We start from the raw sequence: 27,985 nt of genomic DNA, 5'->3' as shown, positions 1-27,985 counted from the left end.
CCTTTCCTTCCCAGTGCAGCTGGATGACACACTCACATTTTTCAGGTTTTTTAGGTGGTGAATCAGTGGGAAATAAAGAACAGTAAAGAGCAGTAAAGAACAGTCTCCCTTGTACACTTCCTCTTCTTCTCTCACCTCACAGCTCCTCCCCAGCTCCCTGAGAAACAGCCATGGATATAAATGTTCTCACCAATCAGTACACACACTCCTTATCTAGTTCTTTAAAATGCTTTGCTTTAGAGTCCCTGGGTGAGTTCTCTTCAGCACAAAGAGCTCCCCAGTGCCCACAGGAACAGAGGGGTAAGAGGGCAAAGCAGCTGCCACCAGAGATGAAAAAATGCCAATTTTTGGTTGTGAGCTGGAAAGCACCTGCTTTCAATGGCTCTATTTTCTTTGCCAGCCCTTTTCTCTGGACATCTTCCCACTTCTGACCCCAACTCATTTCATATTTAATTCTCAAAACACTTATTCCAACAGGAGTACAGTGATAGTTCACAGTCTGTACTCACTGCCTTACACTGACTATTGCTGAACTGGAAGAATCCACCCAAAACACAGATCTTTAAAAAAACCCATCCAACAGTGTCAAGCATAAAGAACTTTGACAGGGACATACAGGGCCAAGACCACTGAAATGCACAGCAGCTTCATTTCAAAGTGCTTTTCTCTCTTTAGCAGCTAATGTATCTGTCAGGACAACAAAATCAAGCAAAATAAAATCAAATTGCCTTTGCAGATCCGCCACTGACTCAGCTACAGCTTGAACACTTTAGGTACAAACTGAAATCACTGACCTAATTATAAAGCAGAAATAATGCCAACCTCTCTTCTCCCCATCTTCCCCAGCAGTCTGGGAACTCAAAGGAAAAAGGCAGAAAGCACTTTACTCCTTGATGCTTTTACCACAGAAAATTCAATGTCTCAGGAACAAAGGGCTGTGGGGAAGATGCAGCAGGCAAGGAAGGGTCACCTGCGAGTTCCTGACCCTGGCATTTCACAGGTGAGCCCCCAGTCTCTCCTGTTTGCATTACTCACTGCTTAGAGGGCACCTGCCAAAAAAACCTCCAGGGTTAAGCAGGGATTGAAACAAGAAAGACACTGGTTCTGTTCCCTTCTGAGTATTCTGCAGGAAAATAAGTAATTTACGCTTTCATAGCTAAACTTAAATGACAAAAGATACCACCAGACAATAAGAAATGGCAACTTCAGATTGCAAAAATGAAGAGGAAATTAAGGCAAGGTAAAAGAGGGAAAAAACCCCAATCCAATGTATCTGGAATACTCAATTATTAAGGGCTTGGCCCTCTGAGATACTCAGCAGGTTTTTCAAGACAAGAAAAAATATGAGCTTACTGTGATTTTAGTGGCATAAATCTAAGTCTATTCTCAGTAGTTCTACTGCTGAAAAACATCACTTCCAGGTTAAAGAGCATATTTAATTATATTCCATGAACAGCAAGGAAAATGTAGGAAAAATACAAATTAAATTGCTCCTTGCAACACACTACTAATGTATCTGTTTTCAAACAGCAGATAGTTCAGGATGCTCAGAAAAGTAAGCACACAACAAGTTCAAGACAATTTGAACCCACTGTTCCCAATTATTATATTGAAGAAAGGGCCAGTAAGCAATAGTCTGTCTTAGGCTTCTTCTCAAGAAATTTTTGCTTTATTGCCATTATAAAATGGTACTTCTTAGCTCTACCAGTTTCTCTTTAGAAATTAAATTTGTGTACTTTTTAAGAAAGCAAGATGAAACACATTAAATTTTAATATTACATGCAAAGTTTCAGAAGGAGATAGGACCAAACTTAATCCCTCGAAGATTAAAGATCTGTCTGAGCCTCTGTCAGTGAACATCTATAACACACTACTACAAATGAGGAAGCTGCTCATTTCCCATTAAAAAACAATTTTAAATATGTTACATGTATGCATGGTATATAATGTGCCTATTTTTATTACTAAGAAATAAAAATAAACATAGTAGATTTTTACTGTCTACTTGTACTGATCCCTGGATGTCATAAAATACTTTGTTAGGCACAGCTTTGGAAAAATGAGTGGCTTGGCAGGTGCCAGCCCAAAGGCTTTGCAATCCTCCTAAACTACATCTCAGTAAAACCCTTGTGAGAGAAGCAGCTCCTCAGCCACCAGTGGTGTTGCTAAGGTTTGCATAAAATGAAAGTTATTTCCAAAACAAGTATCAAAATACAGGTATTGAAATAATAGAGAGAGAAACCAGGGGTGACATTGTCCTTCCTGTGCTGGAGCAGTGCCCCTCATGTCTTGCACAATGACATTTTTGAGAGTGAAGTTACCAGCAGTAGCAAGAGAAGTGTTTGAAAGTAGGAGAGCAGCACTGAAAAATGAGATTGTGTAACGCAGGTAAGGAGAGAAACAACCTTCAAGGGAAGAGAGGCAGCAAGGACTGAGCTCTCAGCTGTGACAAATGTGACACCAAGGGCTCTGGGCACCAGGAGAGGAACTGCATGCTGATTTCTGCTGAGGGTGGTGGGTGGGTCTGTTGTGTTTGCACAGAGGGTTCCAGTTGTTGGAGTCTAGAACATCCCTCTGGCCACCCTGGAGGGTTTGGAAACTGGACAGGGGGGTCTGGGATCAAGACAGGGGGGTCAGTTAGACCCACACAGGTCCCAGGAGGACACTGCCTCTGATCCCTGTCCATGGGAGTGAACACTCACATGCAGGAAGAATCACAAATCCTAAGAATTTAAAGTAAGTAGTGGATGGTTTATTATAGAATATAAATATAGAAATTAGGGTTCTTAGCATATGGGGCTGAAGAGGCAAGATGGAGGAATTGGGGAGTGGCCCCTGTGCTCCTTGTTCTTGCTCTCGTCCCCCATCTTGTGCTGAGTTAGGTTTTAGAGATTGGTTTAGAGTAGAACTGACATGTTAGCATAGGTAGTAGGTATTGGTGAAATTTTGTAAATAAAAAATACGTCTCGGACAGTGGTTGGGTCAGGGGTACTGTACATAAGGTGCGGGGCTCTCTGATCCGCCCAGTCCAGCCGCGTGTCCTGCTCTGCTGGGGACGCCTTGCAAAGCTGGACAAGAACTGAGAGATAATTAAGAATAAACAGCCTTGATAACATGAACTGCTGGACTCAACTTGTTGTCTCTGGCTTCGGTGTGAAACACCCAGGGCGAAGAGAAGACTGAAAACCTGATTACCCCTGGGAACAGCAACCCCGAGGAAACTCCCAGGGAACAGCAACCTTGGGGGAACCCTTATTACCTTGGGGAACAGCAACCCCAAGGAGAATCTCAGGGAATCAACAACCCTGAGACCAGTGGCCCTTATTCAAACTCCATCCCAGCTCTGCACTTCTTGTTAGCAGCGTATCAAACCAGAAAGGAAAGCTCATAACTGAGAGTAGTCAGGAGAACACTCAAAAGTTGTGAGGTTACTGCCAGCTTAACTGGAGGCAGCCCTGAAGCAGTTTCTGCCCTCTGGCCCTAAAGGACAGCTGGCATGGGAAAGGAACTCAGCTTCTGCTGAGCTCAAGAGCATTCTCACAGCCCTGGTGATGCCCTCTGCACATCCACAGTTTGAACCTGGCTGAGAGGAGAGCGTGTGGAAAACCTTCAGGACAGCATCATGACACACATACCTGCACAGGTACCAGGACTCACAGTGCCCAGTGCATTCCCTGTGGGACAGGCAGTGTGCTGCACGCCACAGCAGACTCTGCTGGAGCTGAAAATGTCCCTCCATTTCATTTCCACCTCTGTGCTCCCATTCAGCAAACACTGTTCTCTTAAAACATCAGTGTGCAGGGCAAGAGACAGCAACAGGCAAAACCAGAGAATCGCTGTCCACACGTGATGGAAGCTCAAGCCCCTTGCCACAGCTCCCTGCCAACATAATTAAATTGTGCCATTTCAGATTCTTTGGACAAGGTTTCTAATAAAGCATTTCCCACCTCATTTCCTGCCAAAATTCAGACATGCAAGGCCACATTCATACGTGCTTTGTGGCAGGGCATACAACTTTTCATTTCCTTATTTATTTCTTTTTTCAGTGATGCTGCTGCTAAAGGCAAGTGTTTAGTACTGGAATGACCAAGGATAACTCCAACATCTGTTCTCTGAAGGAGGGGAAAACAAAACAGAAGAATAAACCATGCTCTTGTACTCCATCCCTTTACATTTCTCAAATAAAATAAGCAGGAATCCTTCTTGCTATTGAGGACAACACTATCTCTTCCTTTAATCAAAAACCAAATCTACAGAAAACCTAACTCCTAAAGGCTGATGGACATCTTTGTAGTTTCTTGCCAAAGACTTTTGCACAGGTGTGGAGGTGTAAGAGGTGCTGAGCCTGATCACATCACACCTTTTGCCTGTATACCATAAAAATCACAGGGCTGAAAAGCTTAGAAATTGGGCAGGAGCCTGCTCCTACACAGCAGCTCTCAAAGATCGAGCAGTGGCAATGCTTGTCCTCAGATCTCTTAATCAAAACCTGCTTTTGCAGAACCTCTGGAATGTGTGTGGAACTTGACAAAACTTCCCAAAACCTAAACCTCCTAAGTAGACAGGTAGAAGAATTACAAAAGAAAACCCCATAAAATCAGGCCTGCTCTATTAATTTAATAGCTAGCCTTTCATCTCTTCTAAGTGTACTTAAGCAATTTGCAAGTTCTCATACAAAACCAATCTTGGTATAAAAACTCGTTAGCATAACAACCTATTCTTAAGTTAAAAAAACAAATTCACCTGTAATAACAGGGGATTTGTCCCATGAGGATCAGTAAAGAAAACATGTAAACAATACAAGAACAGAGAGATCTGATGAACAAGTAAAATACCTCTTACTAACCAATAAAGTAATTAACAAAAAAGCTATTAAGCAATTAAAGTTACACACAAGGTCTGTAAAAACTATATAAAATGAATTGTAAAAATGAAAAGTGAGCTTTTCCCTACATAAAAATAATTAAGTTTTAGCTAACCTATTACAACACTCCCACATCTCTCTGTTCATGGAAATCAAAAGTTGGATGTGGACTGGTCCAGCCCAGAAAACAACCTGTCTGAGGCTGCACTCCACAAATTACTGAATAACTGCACTCCCACTGGAGGCATGGCAGAAAGCCTGAAGCCAGAAGAGGCTTGAAGGCAAATGGAGATTCTTGGCCAGTGAGCCAAGGTAACTTCCAGTGCCCTTTTCATGCCTTCCTTTCCCAGCAGGATGCAGTGGGATACACACATAAACCCAAGCAGTGTTGCCATGCAAGGCCAGAAGAGGATTAATAGCACCAAAAACTCTCTCTTGTTGCCACTGAAACCAACCATGCTGAGCTCCAAGTCTGCGTGGACAGCCCAATCCCTCCTTTTGTCAGACATGAGTCCTTTTTTGTCCACTCCAGCTCAGATCAATAACACAACACATCTCCAGTGTGACACCTTATCCCCATTTCAGCCCTGAGCTCTCAGGAGAGAGCTGCAAACAAAGGCCTTCAGTTAGTGTACCTCTCCTGAGGCTGTTACTCATGACTGAATTTCGGTACTAAAGGGTTGAAACTAAACCCAGCCTTTTCTCAGAAGTGCCTCAGAATCCTATGACAGTTTCACTTAATTCTGTGGCTTTCAGAATGAATTCCATCTTTCTCAGATTGAGAAGTTAGTGAGTGCTGGCATCTACAATTCTTTTTTTCCTCATGTAGAGGAACAGACATAAAGAGGTATGGTGGGGGATGGTGGTACAAGAGAAGTAAAAATTGAAAAATTGTGGTTGCTCCCTGTGTGTGAAAAAGAGAGCTAATTCACAGAGGATGGAGCCATACCCCAAACAGCTTTTTCTTGAGACACCTCAAGCAAAAGAGAACTCTGATAAGCCATAGGAGGAATCAAAACCACAAAGCTACACAAATGTTGAGAAAGCTGAACTCTATTTAAAGCCCAGATCCATGTTTATCCCACATTAACACTGTGTCTCCTTCTGCCTTCAAACACATGGGAAAACTGCTCCTGTCTCCTGAGCTAGCTTACAATTCACTGTCTTTACAGAAACTTCTTCAGAGCTGTACAGTGCCATTAAGAAGGAAAGGAAGAACAAGAACACCCAGTACCTGCCCAAGGTACTGAAGTGATGGCCACTGTGCCCATGTCCAAAAGCCTCATTTTAAAGGCCAGGTTTCTCCTACATTCCACATTGTGTGCCTTTGAAACAACTTTTCTAACCTGAGTAAGCAGAACATTTTTGGTCCTTGTGTCCAAGGAGCACTTGGATGTAAGTCTGGATAATCCCTGAATCACAGAATTAATTGAGATAATTCACAGATGTCAGGATGGCAGTTTTGAACTGATCTAAATGTGCCTCGAGAGCAGTGACATGCTCTGTACCAGTGTCCCATTCTGCCACCACTCTTCTATTTCCAAGGAGCAGAGGAGCACTCTGGCATGCCAGAGAGGCTACCTGGAGAAATCAGAACCCATCCGTGGAAGTGTCAGAACATCATGAATGACTTGGCCATTCACACAGCTCAGTTTCTCCATTTCATTCCATCTTACTTGCTCAAGTAATTCAAAAGAAATAGGGAAATCTGCTTGGTACCATATGGACAGTCACATTTTAGAGAGAACATCTGTTACCCTAGAGCAGCACTGAAAATACTGCCCAGGAGGATGTGAGCTTTTAGCACATCAAGCATGGATCCTGTGACCCTGGGGGTGAAAGCTCCAGGTATCTCCTTACCTGACCTCTGAGCACTGCTCCCACCTCCATCTCTAACCAGGCAGAGCACTTCAAAGAACCCCTGCATGCTAACCCTCCTCCTGCCCTCTTGTGATGCCATCAGCCGTGTGCTGAACAGAATGAAGAATGAACTGCTCCAAACTTGCCTCTAGCTTTTCCACACAGGCTTGGAGGTGTGATTTAAAAGCACAGAAGCACGTGGACTTTTTTTATAGAGCTTAAAGGGCGCTTAAACAGCCAGGCCTTTGTTTCAACTTGCATCATCAAGCGGAGTGGAAAATCAAAAAGGATTATGTGACATGCAGAGCAGTCCCAGCTTTAGCCGTTAGTCACAGCTAAATTACTTATAACTAGGAAGAGGGAAGAAAAGCCAATAACCAGAATGGATCAGTAAAACCAGCTCCTCCTCTGAGCTCCCTCACCCCTATAAACAGCTGCTGAACTGTTTTCTGGAGCAAGAGGCCTGTGCTCTTAATTGCAGAAATCCACGAAGGTTCCGAGTTCCTGCTCACACCCAGTAACTGCATTTGCCTGAAGGAAGGGCTGTTTGTGCTTTATCCTGTGGGAAGCTGTTAACGCCCAGTTGTTTCCCCCTTTATTCTCTCCTCACTGACCCCAGAGGGACCACTGCACATGAAAAAAGAGCTTTTCTTTTTTATCACATTAGGAATATTACAGGGATATTACAGCACTGTGCACGATACAGTAAACCCTGAGCCACCCAAGAACTTTATAAGTGATGCCTTTGGAATTCGCCAGCACTGCTTCCTATCTAATAATATTTTTGTGAGCTCCCATCCTTCTTGTTTTCTCCCTTCAGCCCACCTAAAAAGACCATTTCAGGTGTTTTTTGCACATATTACATGATGATTCTCAGAATAATGCAACAAGTCATGGTTCATAGAAGTAGAGCACCCAGCCTGAGTTTAATGCACCTATTTTAACTTGGTTTGGTTTAAACTTTCACAAACATGCCAACACGAGTGCAGATTCCCATGAAAAGGAGTAAAGTGCCACATAAATTCCTTGGTGCACAAGTAATTCTACTTATTTCCATCAGAGAAAACTGTTCTCAGATCCTTTCTTCACTAGGCAAGAGTCTCAAAGCCTGGCTTACCCACAACAGCAGAGTAGACAAATGTAACTGTTCTTTTTGTTCTCATGAGCAGTTATTTCCAGATTTGAGATTGGCTGGGCTTCAATCCAGAAAACAGACTTTTCATGACAATCCCCAAATAACTTCAGAAGAATCAGGAAATATCCTAATTAGGAAAGGGATCAGTTCATCCTGCCTGAAGTATTTGGCAGACCAAGCATCCCACATCTCCAGAATGTTCAGAGAATCCATCCTTCAGTTTCTGCGAGGTTTCCAGCTGAGTGATGCCCTGACAGGCAGTGCTTCATCACAGCTCTCCACGACCCATGCAGCAGCCAGGACAGACTGCTGATCATCCAGCACATTTTATAAATTGCAGCTGCACCCCTCCTGCTGTGATTTATATTGTCATTACAGCCCAACTACACCTCGAGTGTTAAGTCATCCCCCTCCAACACCAGCTAGAGCACAAGGAAGGAAATGCTCTCCCCAAGAAGAAGCCTTCTGACAGAAAGCCTTAGGGGAAAGTTATTTCCAAATGGAAGCAGTCCTACCGTGGACAGTCTGCAGAAAGATTTACTTCTGCATTTGTTTCAAGGTATTTAGAAAACTGATTTAGAAGATCCTTAGTCCTGGTGTCTGACTGAATGACAGGAAATCTCATGGTTACCTGGTTAAAGCTCAGTTACCTGGTTACACAGTGCAGTGCAAGCTCACTCCCCAGACAGCAAAATCCATCATGCTGAACAACACAGCTTGTGGTGAGGCACAACCTGCTGCTGGAAGCACATGGACGGGCACTCAACAAACACATATTGTCATAGATTTGGTGTCCTGGCACATCCCATGGTGAGCATTCCAGCCTTTGCCTCAGTTTCTGCATTTATAAAAAGCACAGATAATATCCCCCCTCAGCAGGGCACATGGATTGCCAGTTACACTGCAGAGGAATCTGAAGAAACAGAGTCTGCCCACGTTCACATCCCATAGTGAATATGGTCCTCAAGAAGAGCAGGCCTGGCACACCTTTGCCAGGTCATGGCTTTTCATCTGTGGTTTCAAGACTGGGATACAAACATTTCCCCATTTCTCATGCAGGCAATGTATTCCAAAAGAGCTCCAAGGTGACACCACTTAACAGGCAATAAAAAATAACTATTGTTGAAATAATTCAGGTCAGATGGCAAGGAGCATTCTCCCTGAGTATGAAAACTAATCAAAGTTCTCTGCTGCCTTTCAGAGATGATACCTGGGCTATTCACACATCCAGGCTCACAGGTAAAGCAAGAGTCTTCCCTCCTTGTGTAACAAACAGAATCACAGAATCATTGGGTTGGAGGAGACCTCCAGAACCATCAAGTTCAATCAACTCCCAACCCTAAACCACGGCACCACTGCCACATCCAGTTTTCCTCAAACACATCCAGGGATGGTGACTCCACCCCCTCCCCAGGTAGACCATTCCAATACTTTATTACCCTTTCTGTAAAAAACTTTTTCCTAATATTCAACCTGTATTTCCCTTGGCACAAGTTGAGACTGTGTCCTCTCATTTCTCCAGACAGCAGTTGCTGTCTGGAGAAAGAGACCAACCCCACCTGACACAGCCACCTTTCAGGGAGTTGTAGAGAGTGATAAGGTCACCTCTGAGTGACGAGTTTGGTGCTGCTGCTTCCTCCATACTCTGCTGTGCTGGCTCAGCACAGGGGAGATGCTCTCTGAACAGCCCTGGTGACAGGAGGTGGGAGCAGTGTCTGGCTCCCCCAGACACCACGAGAGCAGCAACCCCTGCACCCGTGAGCTCACCTGTCCGAGGAGCACAAATCCTGTGCTGAACACGGCCCAGCAGCCCCTCACCTGCAGGGATCACCTCACAGCCTAGCACTGATGCCTGAACTTTTATCTTTCATGATTTTCAGACTCTGTGCTGCCCAGGGTGCAGCTCTGAGCTCACAGTCAGGATCACTCAGCTCTGCACAGAGCAGGGACACAAAACAAATCCTTTTCCTGCTGAAGACCAAGGACAACCATTACAAGTTTTCAGGCCCAAAAGCACAAACAAGGGTGGCTGAAGGGAGGAACAAGAAGGATGAGACCTCACAACCTAGAGCTGTAATTGGACAATTAAACCCCAATATGCAAATGAAACAAAACTTATAAAAGTGTGAGGCCTTGTGACTGTTTGTCCATTTTGTGACCATTTTGGGTCCACCTTGGGTGTAGCCCTGGTCAGGCGCTGTCCTGCCCAAGGTGTGTCCTTTAAGGCCTTTTAATAAATCCCTACTTTATTCTCCAGCTCTGTCCAGTCTCTGCTCCAGGTGTCCTTCCCCAGGCACCACAAGCTGCCTGTGCCAGCAGTGTGCATGACCCACTTTTGGCATTGCCAAACCTGCGTGGAACTCGCCCGGGCAGGCCGGGACAGACACGGGGCCGAGAGCAGCCTCTGCTCCCTCCCTGAAGAACATTACAACATGGGCAGCAGCCCAGCTTTTGTCATGCCCAGCTTCCACACCCCTGGCTGGGCCTTGTGCTGGGATGGAAACAGGATGGAAGATTTCCTGTTTGCTTTCCAGCCGCTGGAAGCACAACAGTTTCCATCAGCCCCTTCCAAACAATTGCACTGCTGCCAGCCACTGCTGCACGCTCTGGGGAAATATTTCAGCCAGCTCTGGGAACATTTCTTCCCAGGAACTGCTGTTTTTAGGCAGGTTAACACCTAGATAAGAAATGCTGGCATGGGCATAGTCCAGGAAAATCTTCAGGAATGTTTCTGAGAAAGGGATGTCCAAGGAAGACCCCACAACAGGAACCTGCTTCCAAACTGAAGGCACTCAAAGGAACGTGCAAAATTTCTGTCACTGCCATCACATGTTCATCCATTTCCAGGCACTAATCCTGGTTTTTGAGAGCTCCCTTGACCTCTGGTTGCATTTTCAGGGAAAGACACCTCTCTTTTTCAGGCACTGCTGCTCAGAGGAGCTGCTACAGGCAGCGTGTCACAGCATGGGAAACCTTCAGAGCAGCTCAAGGCAAATCCACAACCTCTTCAGTCATCTCGAGGCAGCTACCACTAAGAAAAAAGGTTGGAAGGTTACACAAACCTTGCCAAATTATTCCTCCAAGAAGTTGCCTAAGTCATATTAAAAAAAAAAAATACAATCTTTGCAGATAGCAGCTAAAAAATCTAAATATGTTTTACAAGTGAGGGGCAAATGTCTTTAAAATTCTCTAAGCTAGTTGTCTCACAAACTGTATTGATTCACACTAGACTTTTCAAGTATTCTTCTTGCATGCTGTAGTCCAAGATTATTTCTTTAAAGAATTGCATACAGTTTTGGCAGCAAATCCCAAGGCAAAGTAATGAGGTGGAAAGAAAGGCAAGAAATTGAAACTATGTCTTCACTAAGATCAAAGACTTTATGATTACTTAAAAAAAAAGCTTTATTGGTAACTAGCAAACCATCTAATACCTGAAAATCCTAGTCAAGGCAAGTTATGTATGATTCCTTCTTATTCCCTTATTATCTCTTTTTTATTTCTTGTATCCTAAACCTCAGATGCTCCTTTTGCACCCAGAAATGACCTACAGCTGCTCCTGTCACAGAGCAACTCCCTGAAACTCCCTTTTTGGTGGGAGTCACATTAGTCCTCATGACATACAGCCAAACCAGAGCTCATTCTCATACAGTTGTGGCAGCTGTTTTTCAGTCCCCTCTTGACACCCCCAAGTCACACACAGGAGATCACCACTAGCCAGCCCTGTGTTAATAGAAACAGTCAACCACAGGGTTATTTTTAAAACTCAAACTCATGTATCATTCAGTGATTTTTGTTTCACCCTTTCAATATTTGGAGTGTCATTTTTTCTTAAAAACAGCAAATGAAGCTCATATAAACTGCTGGCATGCTGTCTGCTTGGAGCCTGCCTGAATTCTGAACAGTCAGGGTTGAGAACTGACTGAAAACAGCAATTTTGAGTCTCTGACAGGTGTGTGTTTGCTGTGTATGACTGGCTCCATAAACAGGTATCAGCTTCATCCAATTTAACCACAGTCATGAGAACAACCCTTTCTGAGTAGTGTTAGAAGGCATTACTATCTCACCAAAAATATTTAAATGTATTGACAGCATTAAATTTGACTGCTCAGATTAACAGCTGTTTCTGATGTTGTCACAGTTATCTTTTATATGGCAAAAACTTTCTGACCTATTACTAAAGGGGGTCTTCAAAAATCAGAACAAAAAGAGCTCCCCCCAGTAAAAATCTGGTAACTTATGAGTGAGAAGGGTGAGCAGTAAGAGACCTCTAAAGGGAAAGAAGGCTTCATTTATCAAGCTCAGAAACACAGATTGAAGCAATCAAGGTACAAGATGATGACAACCTGGAAGAAAGTACTAGTTCAGGGAATGGAAAATAAAATTGCTCAGATGTCATAAAGAAATAACACATTGCTCAGAAAAAGCCTATTGCAAAGTACAAGAGCAGAATTAAATGCTGGGCCCAAATAATGGCTTTAATAATGAAGGGCAGTATTGGGTTATTAGCATTCAGTGTAGTATTACATTTCAAAATCAAAGCCACCGGCGTGGCAGTCAGAGACATGATACATGTAATACAATATGGTTGTTAAAAATACAGAACCTCACCACACTGCCTTTGGCCAGGCCTGAGGCTCCACTGGAGTCAGGTTTTGTACACACAGAGGGATGGTGTCATTTTTAAACACATTTGTGAATACAGCCAAATAAAGAAAACTTCAGTGGAAAAAAAATACTTCAGATGATTTATTTGGATATGGTGCAAATAGTAACACCAGCCAGAGGAGTACAACCCATGAGGGAAACTTCACTCAGGTGCTCAGAACAAGAAGTTCCAGTTTTGCCCCCCCTAGGAGAGATGCCAAGGCATTTCCTTACCTGAAAGGGCTCCTGTGCATTTGTGTATCTCTTTTCTGTGCAGCACACCATGGATGAAGTATTCCCCTTAATGGGGGTTTAATCTAAATGACCCCTGCTGTACTCGCTCCAGCAGCCAGAATAAATCTGCTCAATCTTCCTCCTCGCACAACTACCCACACCACATCTGTCTTTCCTCTTTCAAAGGCCTGAAAAAAGGCACAGGTGGCAAGAGAGGAGAGGGAGGCAGAGAACAGAAGAAGGTAATCCTGTCTTTTGTGATTTAAGCCATGTTAACAGAAGGGATGGTTTACTGATTATGGTTATACTCAGCGATTCCTGCTCTGCTTGTACTTTTGTCTATCTCCACCAGGAAAGCCAAACCTGTCAGGAAATTGGTGAGTCAGCACGCTGCTGCTGTTTGTCTTAGCTGGGAGGCATTGATTTTTTTCCTGATGCTTTGATACAGGGTCACAGGTACCCAACTAAAATCTTTGCTGGGAGCAAGGGGGTCATGGCAGCAAGAGCTGTTAGTTTAAACAAAAAAAGTCGATTCTATCTTTACAATATTTGTCTGGACGTTTAAATCTTCAGAAAGAGTTGAGAGGAAAAAAAAATACAAACCCCACTCTTCTATTTAAGCTGTTTAAGATGGAAAAAAAAAAAGACCCGTGCAATGCTTTTCACAAAATCTTTTGAAAGTCGCTGAGTATTTCACTGTGATTAGGTATCCTGTATGTGTGTATAAATAACACAAGAACTAAAGCTAAAATGTAGAGTAACTCCAATATATGCAAGAAGCAGCACTTTAAAATCTTTAGCACCTGTCCAGAAACAAGGTCCCTTTCAATATATCTGGAATTAGTGCAAAGTCACCGTGCATTTTCAAACCCTAAGCAATTCTGTTTGGCAGAAAAATCTCAAATCATCTTGTTAGTACTTGAAGATTAACATGAAGCTAAAGGAAATTTGGTCTGTTTTAAAAACAAAAATGCAAAGGCTGCTCAGGAAGCTCTGAGGTTTCCCCCCATGTAGAACAGCTCCATAAAAGTGATCATAGTATTTCAATCTGCAGTGAGGTGTAATCAAAGCGTCTCTGCTTAATAGGATGGAGATTAGTCATGAAATAAAACACAGAGTCATACCATAAGAAGTTAATTGCAAATAACTATTTTCTTGTTTAAATTGGCAGGAAATTCTGAAATATTTCCTCTAGAAAAACACAGGTGAACTACAATGTAGAATTTACCACTAAAGGCTGGAAGGAAGGGAAAACCAGAGCCAAAACCAGAGCAGTAACAAAAAGTGAAGAAATCAGTTGCTTCTGAAAGAGACAAAGTGATTGGGCAGGAAAGTCTGTAACATGAAAGTCTGAGATTTATGGCCAAAGGCAGCTTTAATACAGACCCCTGAAGAGCCTTTACGTTCAGACCTAAAGTCTGAAATTAATACAACACCAGGTGCTATTTACAATAAATTTTGAAGCAGCTTTGAGATACACAGTAATTACAGAATTAGTAAAAGTTCAGGTTGCTAAAAAGTTCAGGTTACAGCTAAAGGTGGACAACTTCTGAACCCTTTCTGGATGCACCACTGACAAAGAGATGCCCCAGATTATCTCATAGCCTTATTCAGCAGTTTGTAGGGGTGAAACACATCCAGAACAGTGCATTGTGCTTCTGAGGCTAAGCAGGCAAATGACTCAGATTTAATAAATGACACCCTTTAAAAAATGTAGAAGCATCCGTGGTGATTTTCACCTGATGACCTCTCCCTGCGTGGACCTCTCCTGAAAATACTTTTCCTGCCTCTTTGAAAATCCTTTTCCCACTGACAGGAGAGCTCAGGCTCCACCAGACACGCAGGGAAATAGCTCCTCCTTTGGCACTAACACACAGGACTGTCTGAAGCATCCTCTTCAGATCTCAGCCTTGACATGCTACAGTGCAGGGGTGTTTAAGGCTCTTTGTGCCTTTGTGACAATCACCTCCAAAGGACTCTTCAGAGAGCTCCTCAAGCCTGGATTTCCTGCAGAGTACTCTGTTAGGGAAACAGAGGGGGGAACAAAACTACATCAAACAGTGATTACAGAAACTGGGCTGCCTCAGGGATATGCTGGGGGGGATATTTCCCTCATCATTCTACTGCAATTCCTTTAGAAAAAGCAGAGATGTTTTTTCTGCTTGTTTGTTTGCTTTTAAGGTCAACCATCATTGGGGAAACAAGCAAATTTCTAATGGGCTACTTCAGCTCCGTGTTCTTCCTGCACTCTGTTTATTCTCCAAACACAGTAACATCTCAGTTTGTGAAGGTCTCTGCTTCTGATGTCCAAGTATCATTCCCTTCAGTCCACATCAAGCAAAATTTCATCAGAAAATCTTGACTTGGCAGCTAGCACTATTGTGATTATTAAGAATTAAAGACCATGCTTCCTCTCTTTGCTTGACAAAGTATAATTTCAGTCAATAACAGAAAATTCCTCTCTGTTCTAGTGCTTTGTGGAAATACAAGTACAAACAAAGCTTTGTGGAGTTAGCCTATGTCACTTTGGCTTTCTAAAGCAAGCACAATCCCAAGTGTTCATTGACAAAATATTACCTATTTAAAGCATTACTACCACAAATTTGGTAAAATTGCTTCCAAATAACTGTAAGTTTGAAATACAGAGACATAAACCAGAGATTTTGGATCCCTGGGTGGCTGAAGGCAAATGTCCATGCTGCTTTTCCACTTCCCAAGATTTACAAAAGCCATAACCTGTAAAAGCAGGATGTAGAGTAGGGAGACTCTAAATGGATGTCATACATTTGATAAGACAGGTATTTCTAAGCAAATGTAGAATCAGGTGTGTTCTCTCATTACAGTCATCTCATTACAGTGTGTTCTCTCTTTGCTTCCAGGTCAAAGTAACTAGAAGAGCACAGCCACAACCCTTCTTGATTAGCTTTATCTTGATTAGTTTTATCTTGATTCTTCTGGGGCTCTGCTTTTCCCTGCTGTAACATCTGGTGTAGGAACATGCTGGCAAGGAGTCACCAAGGGCTCTGGTGCCAGCCAGAAGTGTGGACAAACGTGACTCAGGTAAGGCACAGCAATCTCACCCATGAGATGAACCCATGAGGAAATTTTCTTAAATAACTTCTTATTTAAGAAATAAGTTATTTCTTAAACAACTTAAATGGCCCCAATTACTGTCTGGTAAATGAGTCCCAGGTTACACTCCTCCAGTTCCTACAATAGGCAGCCAAAAGCTTCTGCTGGACAAGCCCATGGAGCCCAACGCTGCAAATCAGTGAGGAAGGGGCCACAAGAGGAGACTGATCAACTCCTCCTCCTCCCTAGAAGGAGCAGAGCCCAGGGAGGGGGCAGCATTGCAAAGATCTCCAGCTGTAAGTTGTTCTTCTCTAGCAGTGCTTTCTCTAGGGGTACCAAGATTTGGTCCAGTTCCTCTTCCACTGCCCAACTAAAGACCTGCCCAAGGGAAGGGTCCTCACCACACTCCCCCAGGCACACCAGGGAATTCTCCAGGCAACATCAAACCCACAAGTTTGCAGATCATGCTGGTTTTCACCTAAAGCCCCATCAGCACCAAAGAAATCCCAATTCCTTCCATCACAGATCTCCTCCAAGGTGCAGCACGAAGCTGCCATGGTGGCACTGCTGGAGATCACCCTGGTTCTGTATTTCTTGGTGAGTGATCTCCAGCTCACACTGACAAACCAGGACCCTTCAGCAGAGCCCTGGAAACTCAGCTTGGTGCTGCTTCAGCCAAGAAGAGTCACACAAAGTGTTACCAACTCGAATAGCTGAGTAATTAACCTCAAAAATGTTTGCCTGCACTGGCATGGTGGAACCCACCAGCTGTGCATCTACAGAGGACCAGTCCTTAATGATTCTCCTTAAAATGGGAATATCTACCAAACTAGCCAGTTCAGATATTAATAAAATTCAAGCCAGATCCTCCAAAGTAATAATTTCAAAATTGTTTAAAAAAAGAAAAAAGGAATAAACAAATGAGAGGAAAAAGAAGAAAACAACAGAAAAAAAGGAAGAGGTGATTATCCAAGGGTTTACACTGAATATTGTAGACTTTCATTTGTAGAGCAGGAAATGATAACCAGAAAAAGGCAAAATCTGAGGTCTAGGCAAAGAGTGTGTGCAAACTGCTAAGCAAGAAAAACAAAATTACTGTGTTATGATGCAACTATCGTTTAAAGATTAATGAAAAACAGCCAAATGTCTCATTTTGAAAAATCAGGTCAGTACAAATACACACGCATCCTTTTGCTGTGTCAACAACAGCAACAAAACCCAGTAGGAGTAATTAAACCTGGCATACTAGCCAAAAGTCTGAAGCTTAGACAAATACAGTACCTCAAACCTAAGGTTTGAAGAGTTCCAATTTTTGGCTACTTTTGGTGACTGTGTCAAATTTAAAGATTTTTCCCCAGAAAACGACCTGGCCCTTCAGGATTGTTTGGCTGTGAAAGACCAGCCTGGCTTTGTGGGTGAGCACAACCAGGTGCAAAAAGTTTCCTCCCAGACTAGTAGTATTTAAAATACTGCCCATGCTAGAGGTTTGAGAAGTGAACCAGTCTACTAAAATAGCTTTATATTGATATTTCTCCACTGGTCTTTACAATAAACAAGTCTGAGTTGAAGTGGTGAGTGGAAAAAATGCCCCTTGCTCCCTGCAGACAGGTATTATTCAACCCCCAACACACAGATCCACAAAGAACGACAAGCCCAAGCTTTTAAGAAGTGCTAATATTATAAAAATGATTTAGTAAAGCTTTTCATGCTCAAACAGTTGGTTTCTTGACAATGTGTCTCTGCAGCTCCCAAGCACACATATAATAAAAACCTCATCAAGAACAGATCCCTGCAATGGGACAGATATGTAGTTAGAAGCTGTGAAAGTTCACACTTCAGAAAAATCAAACTAACAAACTGCTGAGCCCTGTTAATTGTCTCTTTTAAAAAAAACCAACCGCAAACATAAGCTGTAAATAGCTAATCAGAGATTCTTGACTGATCTGCCTAACAGCAGGTTTTATGAACCTGCTATGGATTTCTTACATAGAAGTATAAGGATTACAGGGGTTTTTTTCTTTCTACATGTATGAAACCTTGAGAAAAAAATACTGAAATCACACTTTTGTCATTTTTGTCCACAGATGAACTCAGAAACCCAACTTCTTTGACAGACTAGCACAGAAACACATACAGAAAGCCAAGGCTAAGCTCATGTCTCGAGGTAGCTCAATAAAAAAAATAAATTAAAAAATCCACACAGTGCTTGCAACAGCCCAGCAGAGGTAGAGTGTGTGTGTGTGAGCTGGGGTAGCACAGAGCCAGCAATGCCCAACCAACACTCTAGCAGTTCCATGGGTTCTCCCCAGCAACAGGGAGCTCCCAGAAATGCAGTTTTAAAGGAGCTGTGTGCCTTGAATCCTTTCCACGTGAATAATGCAGCTCCAGGAAAATGCCAGCTCCGATGCTCTTGTTTTCATAAAGCAGCAGAAACCAGCAGGACAGCAACAAAGCCTGGGTTGTCTGGGGTTTATTCAGGGTTTTTTTTGGGAACAGGCAGGAGGGGAAACACACACAGAATTCCTTTGGTGTCATGGATTTGTTTTATTGCTCCTGCAGCACATTAGAGTCGAGTTCACGCATGGAGTGTGCTCCAAGTGCAAGTTCAGAACACCCAGGGCTGTGCTCCTGTGCTGGGAGCACAAGGGCACTGGAACACATTTCCACCAGAGGCTCTCAGCCCTCCAAGGGCTGGCATTCACTCCTTGGACAGAGACAGGTCACTAGTGGGTCAGTTCACAGATTTTTCTAATTCTGGAAGTCAGATTAAAGAAACTTAGTTTGGCTTTTTTTTTTTTTTTTTTTTTTTTTTTTTTTTTTTTTTTTTTTTTTTTTTTCCTCCCAGAACCAACTGAAGATATTTGAGCTCTGAAGTTTTACGTGAAACAAATTGGGAGGGAGCAGCTCACAGTTTCTGCTTAGTTTCTGCTTGCTGAAATACCAGTGTGGTGACTCAAGGCATGCATCCCAATATTGCTTTTTTTTTAAAAAAAAAGTCTTTTGCAACCATTATTTATGCCCAACAGCACAAGGAATAATTAGGCCTCCATTCCCCAAATCTTGGCATTTGCCCTCTACTGAAGCCATGGAGAGAACTGCAGCTAAGTGACTGAACTGATAAGCACAGCCAATTTCAGAGTTCCTTGGAGTGCCAAGTTTTACAGCCCCCAAACAAATCAATCTTTCTTTTACTGGCTGTGTATAAAACATAACATTTGGTTCAAGAACTCCAGAAGCCTTTTGAATACAAAACCAGGAAAGTCACCAGGAGGGGGTGAGAACCAGTACTTTATTTTAGAGTGCTGACCCCTTAGAGCTAACACACCCATCCCTAACACTGCATCAATGAGGAAAAAAAGAAAGAAAGAAAGAAAGAGAGAGAAAATGCAGCCTTTGGCAATCCAGGGCTCCTAGTCATTAAGTCTAACACAGAACAACTGAACAATGAAGAAAGTTGAATTGCATTGCAAATTTATGTTCCATGCCCAGGTTATGGAATGTAGTGCAATAGGGCACTGGGCAGCAACAAAACTGCATTCCTTACAAAGGGAACAGCTTGAGCCTCATGATTTGTGCATGGGGGCAATCCTGAATGACCTTCATGCTTTCCAGCATTCTTTAGAAGGCAGATTTATTTGTAATCACAAGTCAGCTGTTTTGTTTTTGGGGACAAACATATATTTGGAAGAGCAAAGGTTTAAATTTTGTATTAAGCAGCAAATGCAGAAGCCAATACATCAGCTTTAAATGCTGAATTTGAAGACTGCACTCCAAAATCCAGACTGGATAATATTAGAATCTGAGAGAACCCTGACAGAATGGTTGTTTGCTGCTCCTTTTTCTGTTTCCTTTGAGAGATATGTTCATAGTTCAGTTCCATTATAAAACAGGAGCCTCTCTAGCATATACCTTATCTAAAAGATGTCCCCTTTAAACACAGGAGATCCAACACTCACAATGGACAAATAAAGTGATATTGCTCTTATTGTAATGGACATAATACAAGACTATCTGTATTTCAACAAAGAAAACCCATCAAAGTTTTATTTTAAACAAGCATTGCCTGTCTCTTATTTGTAGTTTCCTTAGGCATGAAATCAAACACGTTTTGGAAAAGGTGCCAACTGAACTGAACTGGACTGCAATACAACAGAGCTGGAACCTAGGACAGTATTATTAAAACAGCCAGCTGGTTGCACTAAGACCATGCCCAGGATACAATGATCAGTAAATTCTGGGTTTTGTTTAACACATCAAGGTGATAAACCATAGATTATCACAAGCTTCCACATCATAGTCCTTGAACTCCTGGAAAATAAGTTCCAACTCAGATTTAAAGGAAGTTAAGAGACAACATTGGGCACAACTATTTCTTGATGTGCAGAGACATGAGGGAATGGGACAAGATTGATGATTTTTCCTGCACATCCAAAAATCAAGACAATTAAGAAGCATATAGAAGCATCCAGTTCCTGATGTTCCAAAACAAATGGCAAGGAAAATCTTATTTACAAGCAAGTGAGATAAAGCAATAGACTTCTGCTTCACAACTTCTTATTGCTGTAAGGAATTTAATTGCTCCCTCACAACCTGACGTGCCCCTTTCTCAGGTACCTGTATAAAAAACCCCAGCTTCTGAAAGAAAGTTGAATACTGAACACGTAACAGATTACACAGAACTGCCAACGGAAGCACACAAGGCTCTGAGACAATTCACAAACCCACACAGGTCTTTATATATGGTTAATGGTTTGCTAGCCAAGTGCCAAGGTTCACAGAACGGGTAATTTTTGTTTCTTTTTTAAAATCAGGTTTGAACTTTGCGCATTTTTCCTGACAACACTTCACGAAAATCTCAGCAGCAACTTGGATGGGTAGAGGATATTTTACTCGGAGGTGTTCTCAAACCCCTTATCGATAAGAGGGCACAGGAAAGCCCCAACCCTTCAGTTCCATATTTCAGCTTGCTGCTGCTGGGTCGGGCAGCACGACAGCAGTCTGAGCAGGATGACTAACACTGAAACGGGCTGGAAACAGCAGCACTCATGACACAGACCATAAAGAACCCCAGCAATCGCACACAGCTCCAAGGAAAGAAAAATCATTAAGAATCTCTGTTAAAAAACGCAGGGAAAACCCAGTCACGATGCCCAAACGTACTTTCTTAAAGGCCACTTCTCATTAGAGAGATTATGTATGATATTAACAACACACGTACAGATAAAATATATATGGCATAAGCAAATATTAGCATAAGATCTTGGGCACCCTAAAGAATAAAACTTTTAGGAAAACAGATTACAAAGTGTTGTAATAGAACGACTAATATGCCAAAGGAATGTGCATAGTGTTAAAAAATAGTGATAATTTTAAAAACTGCCTTGTGAAATGAAAGACAGCAGTATATTGAGCTGAAAGAATACAATCTTTTGGAGGTCTTAATATACGCCACTGTCTTTACTACAGTGCTTCAAACAGAAAATTGCTCTGAAGCTTGTAATTCATGAAGAGACCAAGGCAGAGAAATGATGGGCTAACAGGGCAGAAATACATCGGGTGTTCCACACGGATGCTTCAGGGGTGCTTCAGGATGGCTCTCCCGCTCTCCTGGTGCACACACGAAGGACACTCAAGGAACACGTACAAGGAGCTGCTTTCCCCAAAAGAGTTCACCTCAGGTCTCCCATCGAGATCAACAGCAAGGAACATTAAAAGGGTGTTTAAGGAGCGTTTTCTGCAGCGAGCAGAAAACTGTGTGCAGACTGGGAGAGTAAAGCGAGGAGGGAGGCATGAGCACCGCCGGGCCCGTGTGCCTCTGCTCGGCTGCACCGGAGAACAATTTCGGGAGGAAAAGGAGTGCACAGGTTAGGGCAAAGCTGCTTACAAAGACAGGCTTGAGACCAGGGGTAGGGTACACAGGGTCCCTAAAAGGTGGCAAGTGATGTCTGAGGCAAAGGCTGAATGTTTAGAAGAGAGAGTGAACGGCACAAAGACGTTCTCGGTAAAGGGTCCACAGAGGCTGCCGGAGCAGAGGACCACGGGCTGGAGGGCGCAGTGTGCGAGGTGCGTGGGAGGGAAAGAGCAGGAAATTTGCAGGAGGAAGGTGCAGGGCACAGCCTGGAGGAGGAGAGGGGGGACAGGTGAAGCAGCTGAGCCAAGGCTCGGGACAGGTTGAGGCACAGCACAGCGGCAGCGGGCTCGGCAGGGCCGGGGCCGGGGCAGGCGAGGAGCGAGGGTCAGGGCAGGGCCGGGCAGGGGCACGGCCAGGGCCAGCACCTACCTGGGCGTCTTGGCCGCGGCGCTCTCCCGGCGGTCCAGCACGCCGGGCACGCAGTTGGTGAGCTCGGTCCAGTCGGCGTGGAGCCCGCAGCTCCAGCCCGTGGAGAAGCGAGAGAAGAGCCAGGTCTCCCTGCGGTTGGGCCGGTAGCAGGTGCACTTCTTCTGCCCGGGCCGGCAGTCGCAGGGCACCTCCAGCCGCACGTTCTGCACCAGGTGGCGGCCGAAGGTGGTGCCGCCGGTCTTCTGGATGTGCAGAAAGACGATCACGTCCTCGCCCTTCATGTCGAAGGCGAGCTCCCGCTCCAGCTCCCGCACGGGGAAGTAATACTTCTTCACGTAGTGCGGGTCCGGCGTGGGAAAGAGGTCCAGCTCCTCCGAGTAGGAGCGGCCGCTGGGGGAACCCAGGCTCAGCCCCGGCCCCACGTACTGGTACAGGATAAGCATGAAGCACACCGAGACGGCCACGATCAGCAAGAACTTGCTGGTCCTCTCAACCATGGTCCTTCCCGCACGCTTCATGTGTCACCATCTCCCGGGGCTGCCGGCGCTGGGCAGACTGCGGCGGTGCCGGGGGGTGGGCGGCGGAGCTTCGGCGTCTGTGCCAGCCGCCTCCCCCCGCAGCTCCCCGGAGCGGAGCCTTCCCCGGGGGCGGCGGGCCGCTCCCCGGCTCGCCTGGCTCGCCGCCGTCCCCGCCCGGCCGGCCGCGGGCAGCGCCGGGAGCGGGGCAGGGCAGCCCGCAGCCAGCCGCTCCGGAGGCGCCGCGGCGCAGCGGCAAACTTGCGAGCGAGAGGGGCAGGAGGGGGGCGGAGAGGGACCGAAAGGCAAGAACCAGCCTCCTCCCGCCCTCCTCCCTCCCTTCCCCGCGCTTCAGGAAGCCACCCCCATTCCGGCGCTGCCTCCGCCGTGCCCCAGCCCCCGCGGCACCGGCGCGGCTGCGCCCGCCCCCGCCGCCGGCTGCGCCCGGGCTCGGCTGGGCTCGGCTCGGCGGGGCTCGGCCGGCAGCGAGCGCTTCCTGGCCGCGCCGCCCCGCCCGGCATGCACAGCGCCGCCCGCGCCGCCCCGCGCCCGCGGCCACGCTCCCACCGCCCGCGGCCCCGCCCGGCCCCGCCCGGCCCCGCTCCCGGCTCCGCGCTGGGCACCGCTCCCCGGGGTCCGCTCCGGGCACTGCTACCCGGGGTCCGCTCCCGGCACCGCTCCGGGCACCGCTCCCTGGGCCCCGCTCCGGGCACTGCTACCCGGGATCCGCTCCCAGCTCCGCGTCGGGCACCGCTCCCCGGGATCCGCTCCGGGCCCCGCTCCGGGCACCGGTCTGGGCACCGATCCCTGGCCCTGCTGCCCGGGATCCGCTCCGCTCCGGGCACCGCTGCCCGAGCTCCGCTCCCCAGCTCTGCTCCCGGGGCTCCGCTCCCCCGCTCCGCGCTCTGGGGACCGCTCCCCGTCTCCGCTCCGGGCCCCCTTCCCCGGCTCCGCTTCCCGCCCCTCCTCCGGGCACCGCTCCCTGGACTCCGCTCCCCGGCTCTGCTCCGGGCCCCCCTCCCCAGGCTCCGCTCCCCGGCCCCGCTGCCCGGCCGGAATCGCCACCACTGCGGACATGGGTGGGCTGCGAGGCGGCTGCGCCTCCCCGAAGCGCTCGGCTCTTAGCGCTTCCTTTATGTGCCGCCTTAAATTTAATCCCGAAAAGCGGAGCTCGGCACTCCTCGGGGGCTACATTTCTGCTCCCGCTTTCAGGCAAGGCTGTGAGTTGTTAGTAACGAGGACGTTTGCATGGGGATAGGAGTGGGTCCTTCCCACTCGTGGGCCGCCGCGAGCCTCGGGTTGCGATGTCGCAGCTGGATGGAAAAGGAAAATGCTCCGGCCACACAGAGGGTGATGGTGGCTGTGAGCTGCAAGAAGCCTGGGCACACCATCAGCCACAGATATATCTATATATATATAGTATATCTGCAGCCATATATATATATCTGTAGTTACACTGATGTGTAAATAATAATAATAATGATAATAGTAGGTGAAGCTGAGGCAAAAATCGGCAAGGGTGTTATTTATAGCAGACTTTCCCAGCGACATGCTTTGTGCTGCTCAGCCAGGCGGACTCCATCCAGCAGCGGGGCTGCTGCAGGGTTTGTTCGTAATCTTGAGTCTCCCAAAACGAAGCGAAGCGTTGGGAAGGCTCCCGGCACGGAGCCTGCTTCCAGCGATCTCTGCGGGGCAGCACTCAGCAGGGGAAGGGCTGCTGCGAGGATGGGTGCGATCCGACCCGCCGAGCCCGGCCGGGGTGCTGGGAGCCGGGCATCCCTTCCCGGAGCCGGGCATCCCTACCCGGAGCCGGGCATCCCTTCCCGGAGCCGGGCATCCCTTCCCGGAGCCGGCCATCCCTTCCCGGAGCGCTGAGGGGCAGGCAGGAGCCGCGGCTCAGCCCGGGACCCAAAGGCAAGGTGGGGTCACTGCCACCGAGTGTCCAGGGAACCCCTGGAAAGCAGCGCTTGGTGCCTCTGACTGTACACGGGGCACGGAACGTGGCCCCCATGGCAAAGAGTGCAAAATGCAGTGCCAGTCATGCTGCCAGCGAGACCTGAGCTATTGTCTGTGCAGAACAAATTATACAGGCAATTGTTAATTTCTGGCCAAAACCCAGTCTAACTGAAGTGCCCTGTTCTCCTGCTGTTGGAGAAAGTTTCCTGAAATTTCTGGTGCTTTTTTAAAGTAGAAGTTACAACTACATTTTAGCGCTCCCGCGCTGAAACAGTCAGGTTACATTTTTTTCAAAATCCAAGTTTTAGGTTACATTTTAATCCAAATCAGGTTACAATTTAATCCAAATGCCTTATGTAAATGTAAAGGAATTCATGCCGATGGGTCATTGTTAAAATGGGTCAAATTTATAACGGCCGAGGAGGAAATGAGATCCTGGGTTTTCATTTGAACACCCTGACAGATAAATCTGCTACATTTTGAGATGGCTGCATTACTCACAAGTTATGGAGCCCCAGTGAGTTATGCAGTTCTTCCCAAACAAGTAACAATAAAATGTTTATAGCCCCCAAAAGCATCATATGTTGTGTTCAAACCATTCATTCTGTTTGATATTTTCCTCTTAAAAAGTCTGCTTCTGATTCTCCTCTTCTCATGTAGGTTAGTTACTCCAGAAACAATGATGTCATTCTTATGCACAGAGTTCAGCTACACTGAGAAGCACAGCACAAACCTAATTCCCAGGTTTGACATTTATATTATGATTTGGGAAGTTTGGTTATATACGTGATGTTTACATACATGGTTGCATTTCACATTGCAGCATTAAAAACATAGAGCAGGTTTTTTGATTGCAATGTGTTTGCCTACAGTTCTAAACATACAAGTATTTAGAAATGCCAGAACTGTGGAGAAATCAGCCATTAAATTATTTCCAGTTACATGAGCAATTGTTAATGAATTGTTTTAAACCCCAACATATAAAATATTTTGTCCTTTTCATTAGTTATACAGATGGAGACATTTTGTTACAGATTTATATTTGTGGTAAATATAGTGCCTGTTAGCTTGTGATAGAACATACTAAAATGTAAATTCTACATACATTCCAATACATATTACGAGCCATGTAAGATAAACAGACCACAAAGGAAAATACAGAGTTATGGCTGAAAATGTGGTGGTTTTTTTTTACTGCAGCACCTTCATCTAAAAGTGAGGGGTTGGGGAACATGCTGAAAGCATAAGGAAGGGCTATTCCCTTCTGATTTACACAATTACCTGAAATCCTGCCTTGGAGACACTACAAACCCAAAGCTCTGTGTCAATGCCTTTATTTTTATGAAGTGCTTTGGAATCCTTCCCTGACAATTCTATATGCTGCTCTGAAATGCTGGTATTTTAAAGGTTCCTAGAGGTGTGACACACCTAAAATGATCACTTAAGCAAAGACTTAAATCAATCTCTACTTATACTGAAAATTCCACTGAAGACAATGATGGAATAATTTGTCACTGCAGGGAGAGTTAAACATCAGGTACCACGTCAGTGCTAGTTCAGATCAGTGCTAATTTAGATTAGCATGTTTCTTGGACAAGAGAAGATCCAAGTAGAGTTAGAATAACATGATCAACCCTTTCCCTGACTCCTGCATTGAAAACAAAAATGGAAAGAGATGAGCAATCTGACAGATGTAAGTTCCTGCTACCTCCTGTTGGGTACTGTTACTGCCTGTTTATTCTCTGAGTTTACCTCCACCATGAATTTAGCCATTATCCATCTTTCCAAGCTGCATCTTCCACTCTCAGGCCAGACCTCCCAAGGCTTTCTTGCATCTTCTCTGGAGTTCACCACCCTAGGTATGACTAGCTCCAGAAGCAAAGCTCTGTTTCCTGTGAGAGACTGACAATCTGCAATCATCGAGATGCCTAAAATCTAAATATTTATGTAAAAAGCATTTTGGGGGTGGTGGGGGAAGCTGTATTTTTATCTCTAACCTGTGGACTAGAGGAGCTGCATTTCAGATTTTCTCTCCATGTTCTCCTAGGCAAATGCAGAGAACAGAAAAAGTTCTCTGACATTTTAGTGTCCATCTAATCCTTTGCATCCTCCCACTCCAGAACTGTGTCAGACTGAGCAGAACTCTCTTATATAAGCAAACTGAAATATTATGTTTGACACTTTTGTAGGAATCCAGTTATCTTGGAGGATAACCTGCATTGATTTTTAATGATTTTCACATGACTAGGTTCCTTCAGGTACATTTGAAAGTTGTTTTTGTACACTCCCCAACACTAACCTGTGTTTGTGAAGGAATTAACTTTGAATTCTCACTACAAAATAATTCAGACTGAGGTCAGGCTTATACTAGCTAAGTTACCTAAGCCCCTTTCCTGGCTTTCCTAGCTAGGTAAGCCAGCACTCATGATTTATTCATTGTAAGACCTTGCTAGGAGTCAGGTACAAGGATTAGAGATCTTAGAGATAACAATAAACGGACACAAATTTTGAACAAGCAGTCAAAAAGTATTTTATCATGGCTTGCTGCTGGCTGTAGGATGCCTAAATATTTATGTTAAGTCTACTAGAATATTCTAACCTAATCCAATAAAATATTAACACGTGAGTTAACACGGAGGGGAGGACAAACTCGGGTATCATCAGAGTACACCTTGTTACAGGAAACCTCCCACGAGAAAACAGCAGTAAGAAATGTGTAAACCACACAGCACCTCTGCCACCAAAACCTCAACGAAATACTCCTCTCAAAGCTTCAGAAATAAATAGTGGCTTCACTAGGCAAGGGAAGTATAAAGGCTTCTTGACTCAGGAGATACAGTAGTTTGCTGTGAACTATTATAACTTAGTTAACCAGAACATTAAGAAAAATCCTCTCAAAACACTTGCAAACTCTGAGTAGTGGGTATTCTTAGGTATACCTAAGCATACCTAAAAATATTCTGAGGTAAGTATTTCTTGAGAAATATTTACCTCAAGAAATAAAGTCCTACTACTCACCTTCAAGAAAAAAAGCATGTGTTTACTTTGTTTCTGGAGGATAAACTCCCTGTTAACCCAAACAGGTTGAAACAAACCACTTGTTACCCCAGTTCAGCTGTTTGGGTTTATAACCCAGCTCCTTTAGGAAGAGTGGGCACGTGATACCCATTTGCTTTGCTGGTGTATGCACACAGTATGCTGAGTGAATCGTGTGGGGCCATGAGCTGTAGCCCTTCACCTGGAATATCAACATTCAGACTACAGCAAAGTGGAGAACTCCTGTTTTTCTGACATAAACTGGTTTTGCTTGGCCACTGCTGCTGCAGCATCAGTGGCAGTTACCAGCCCTGCACATTTGCACAGAGTGGCAGCACTCACACACCATTTCCCTGTGATACTTGTACTCCTAGTTGGAAACCTGTAGC

The 27,985-nt window shown here is 45.1% G+C and overlaps 2 protein-coding genes across 2 annotated transcripts in view; one reads left to right on the top strand and one right to left on the bottom strand.

Moving 5' to 3' along the window:
* Positions 1-22,933, bottom strand: part of HS6ST1 (heparan sulfate 6-O-sulfotransferase 1) — a 202,182-nt gene extending 179,249 nt beyond the window's left edge. The window contains exon 1 of the mRNA XM_063408687.1: positions 22,090-22,933. Within this exon, the coding sequence (XP_063264757.1) occupies positions 22,090-22,607 (518 nt within the window). The 5' untranslated portion in view covers positions 22,608-22,933. The remainder of the gene's footprint in view (positions 1-22,089) is intronic.
* On the top strand, positions 22,606-23,862 carry LOC134556307 (basic proline-rich protein-like). Its single transcript, XM_063408697.1, has one exon. The coding sequence runs from the start codon at positions 22,606-22,608 to the stop codon at positions 23,860-23,862; it is 1,257 nt and encodes a 418-aa protein (XP_063264767.1).
* Positions 23,863-27,985: the final 4,123 nt, after the last annotated feature.

This window comes from Prinia subflava, chromosome 11, assembly GCF_021018805.1.
Source record: "Prinia subflava isolate CZ2003 ecotype Zambia chromosome 11, Cam_Psub_1.2, whole genome shotgun sequence".
Lineage (NCBI taxonomy): Eukaryota > Metazoa > Chordata > Aves > Passeriformes > Cisticolidae > Prinia > Prinia subflava.
This window is presented reverse-complemented; position numbering and strand designations above follow the sequence as displayed.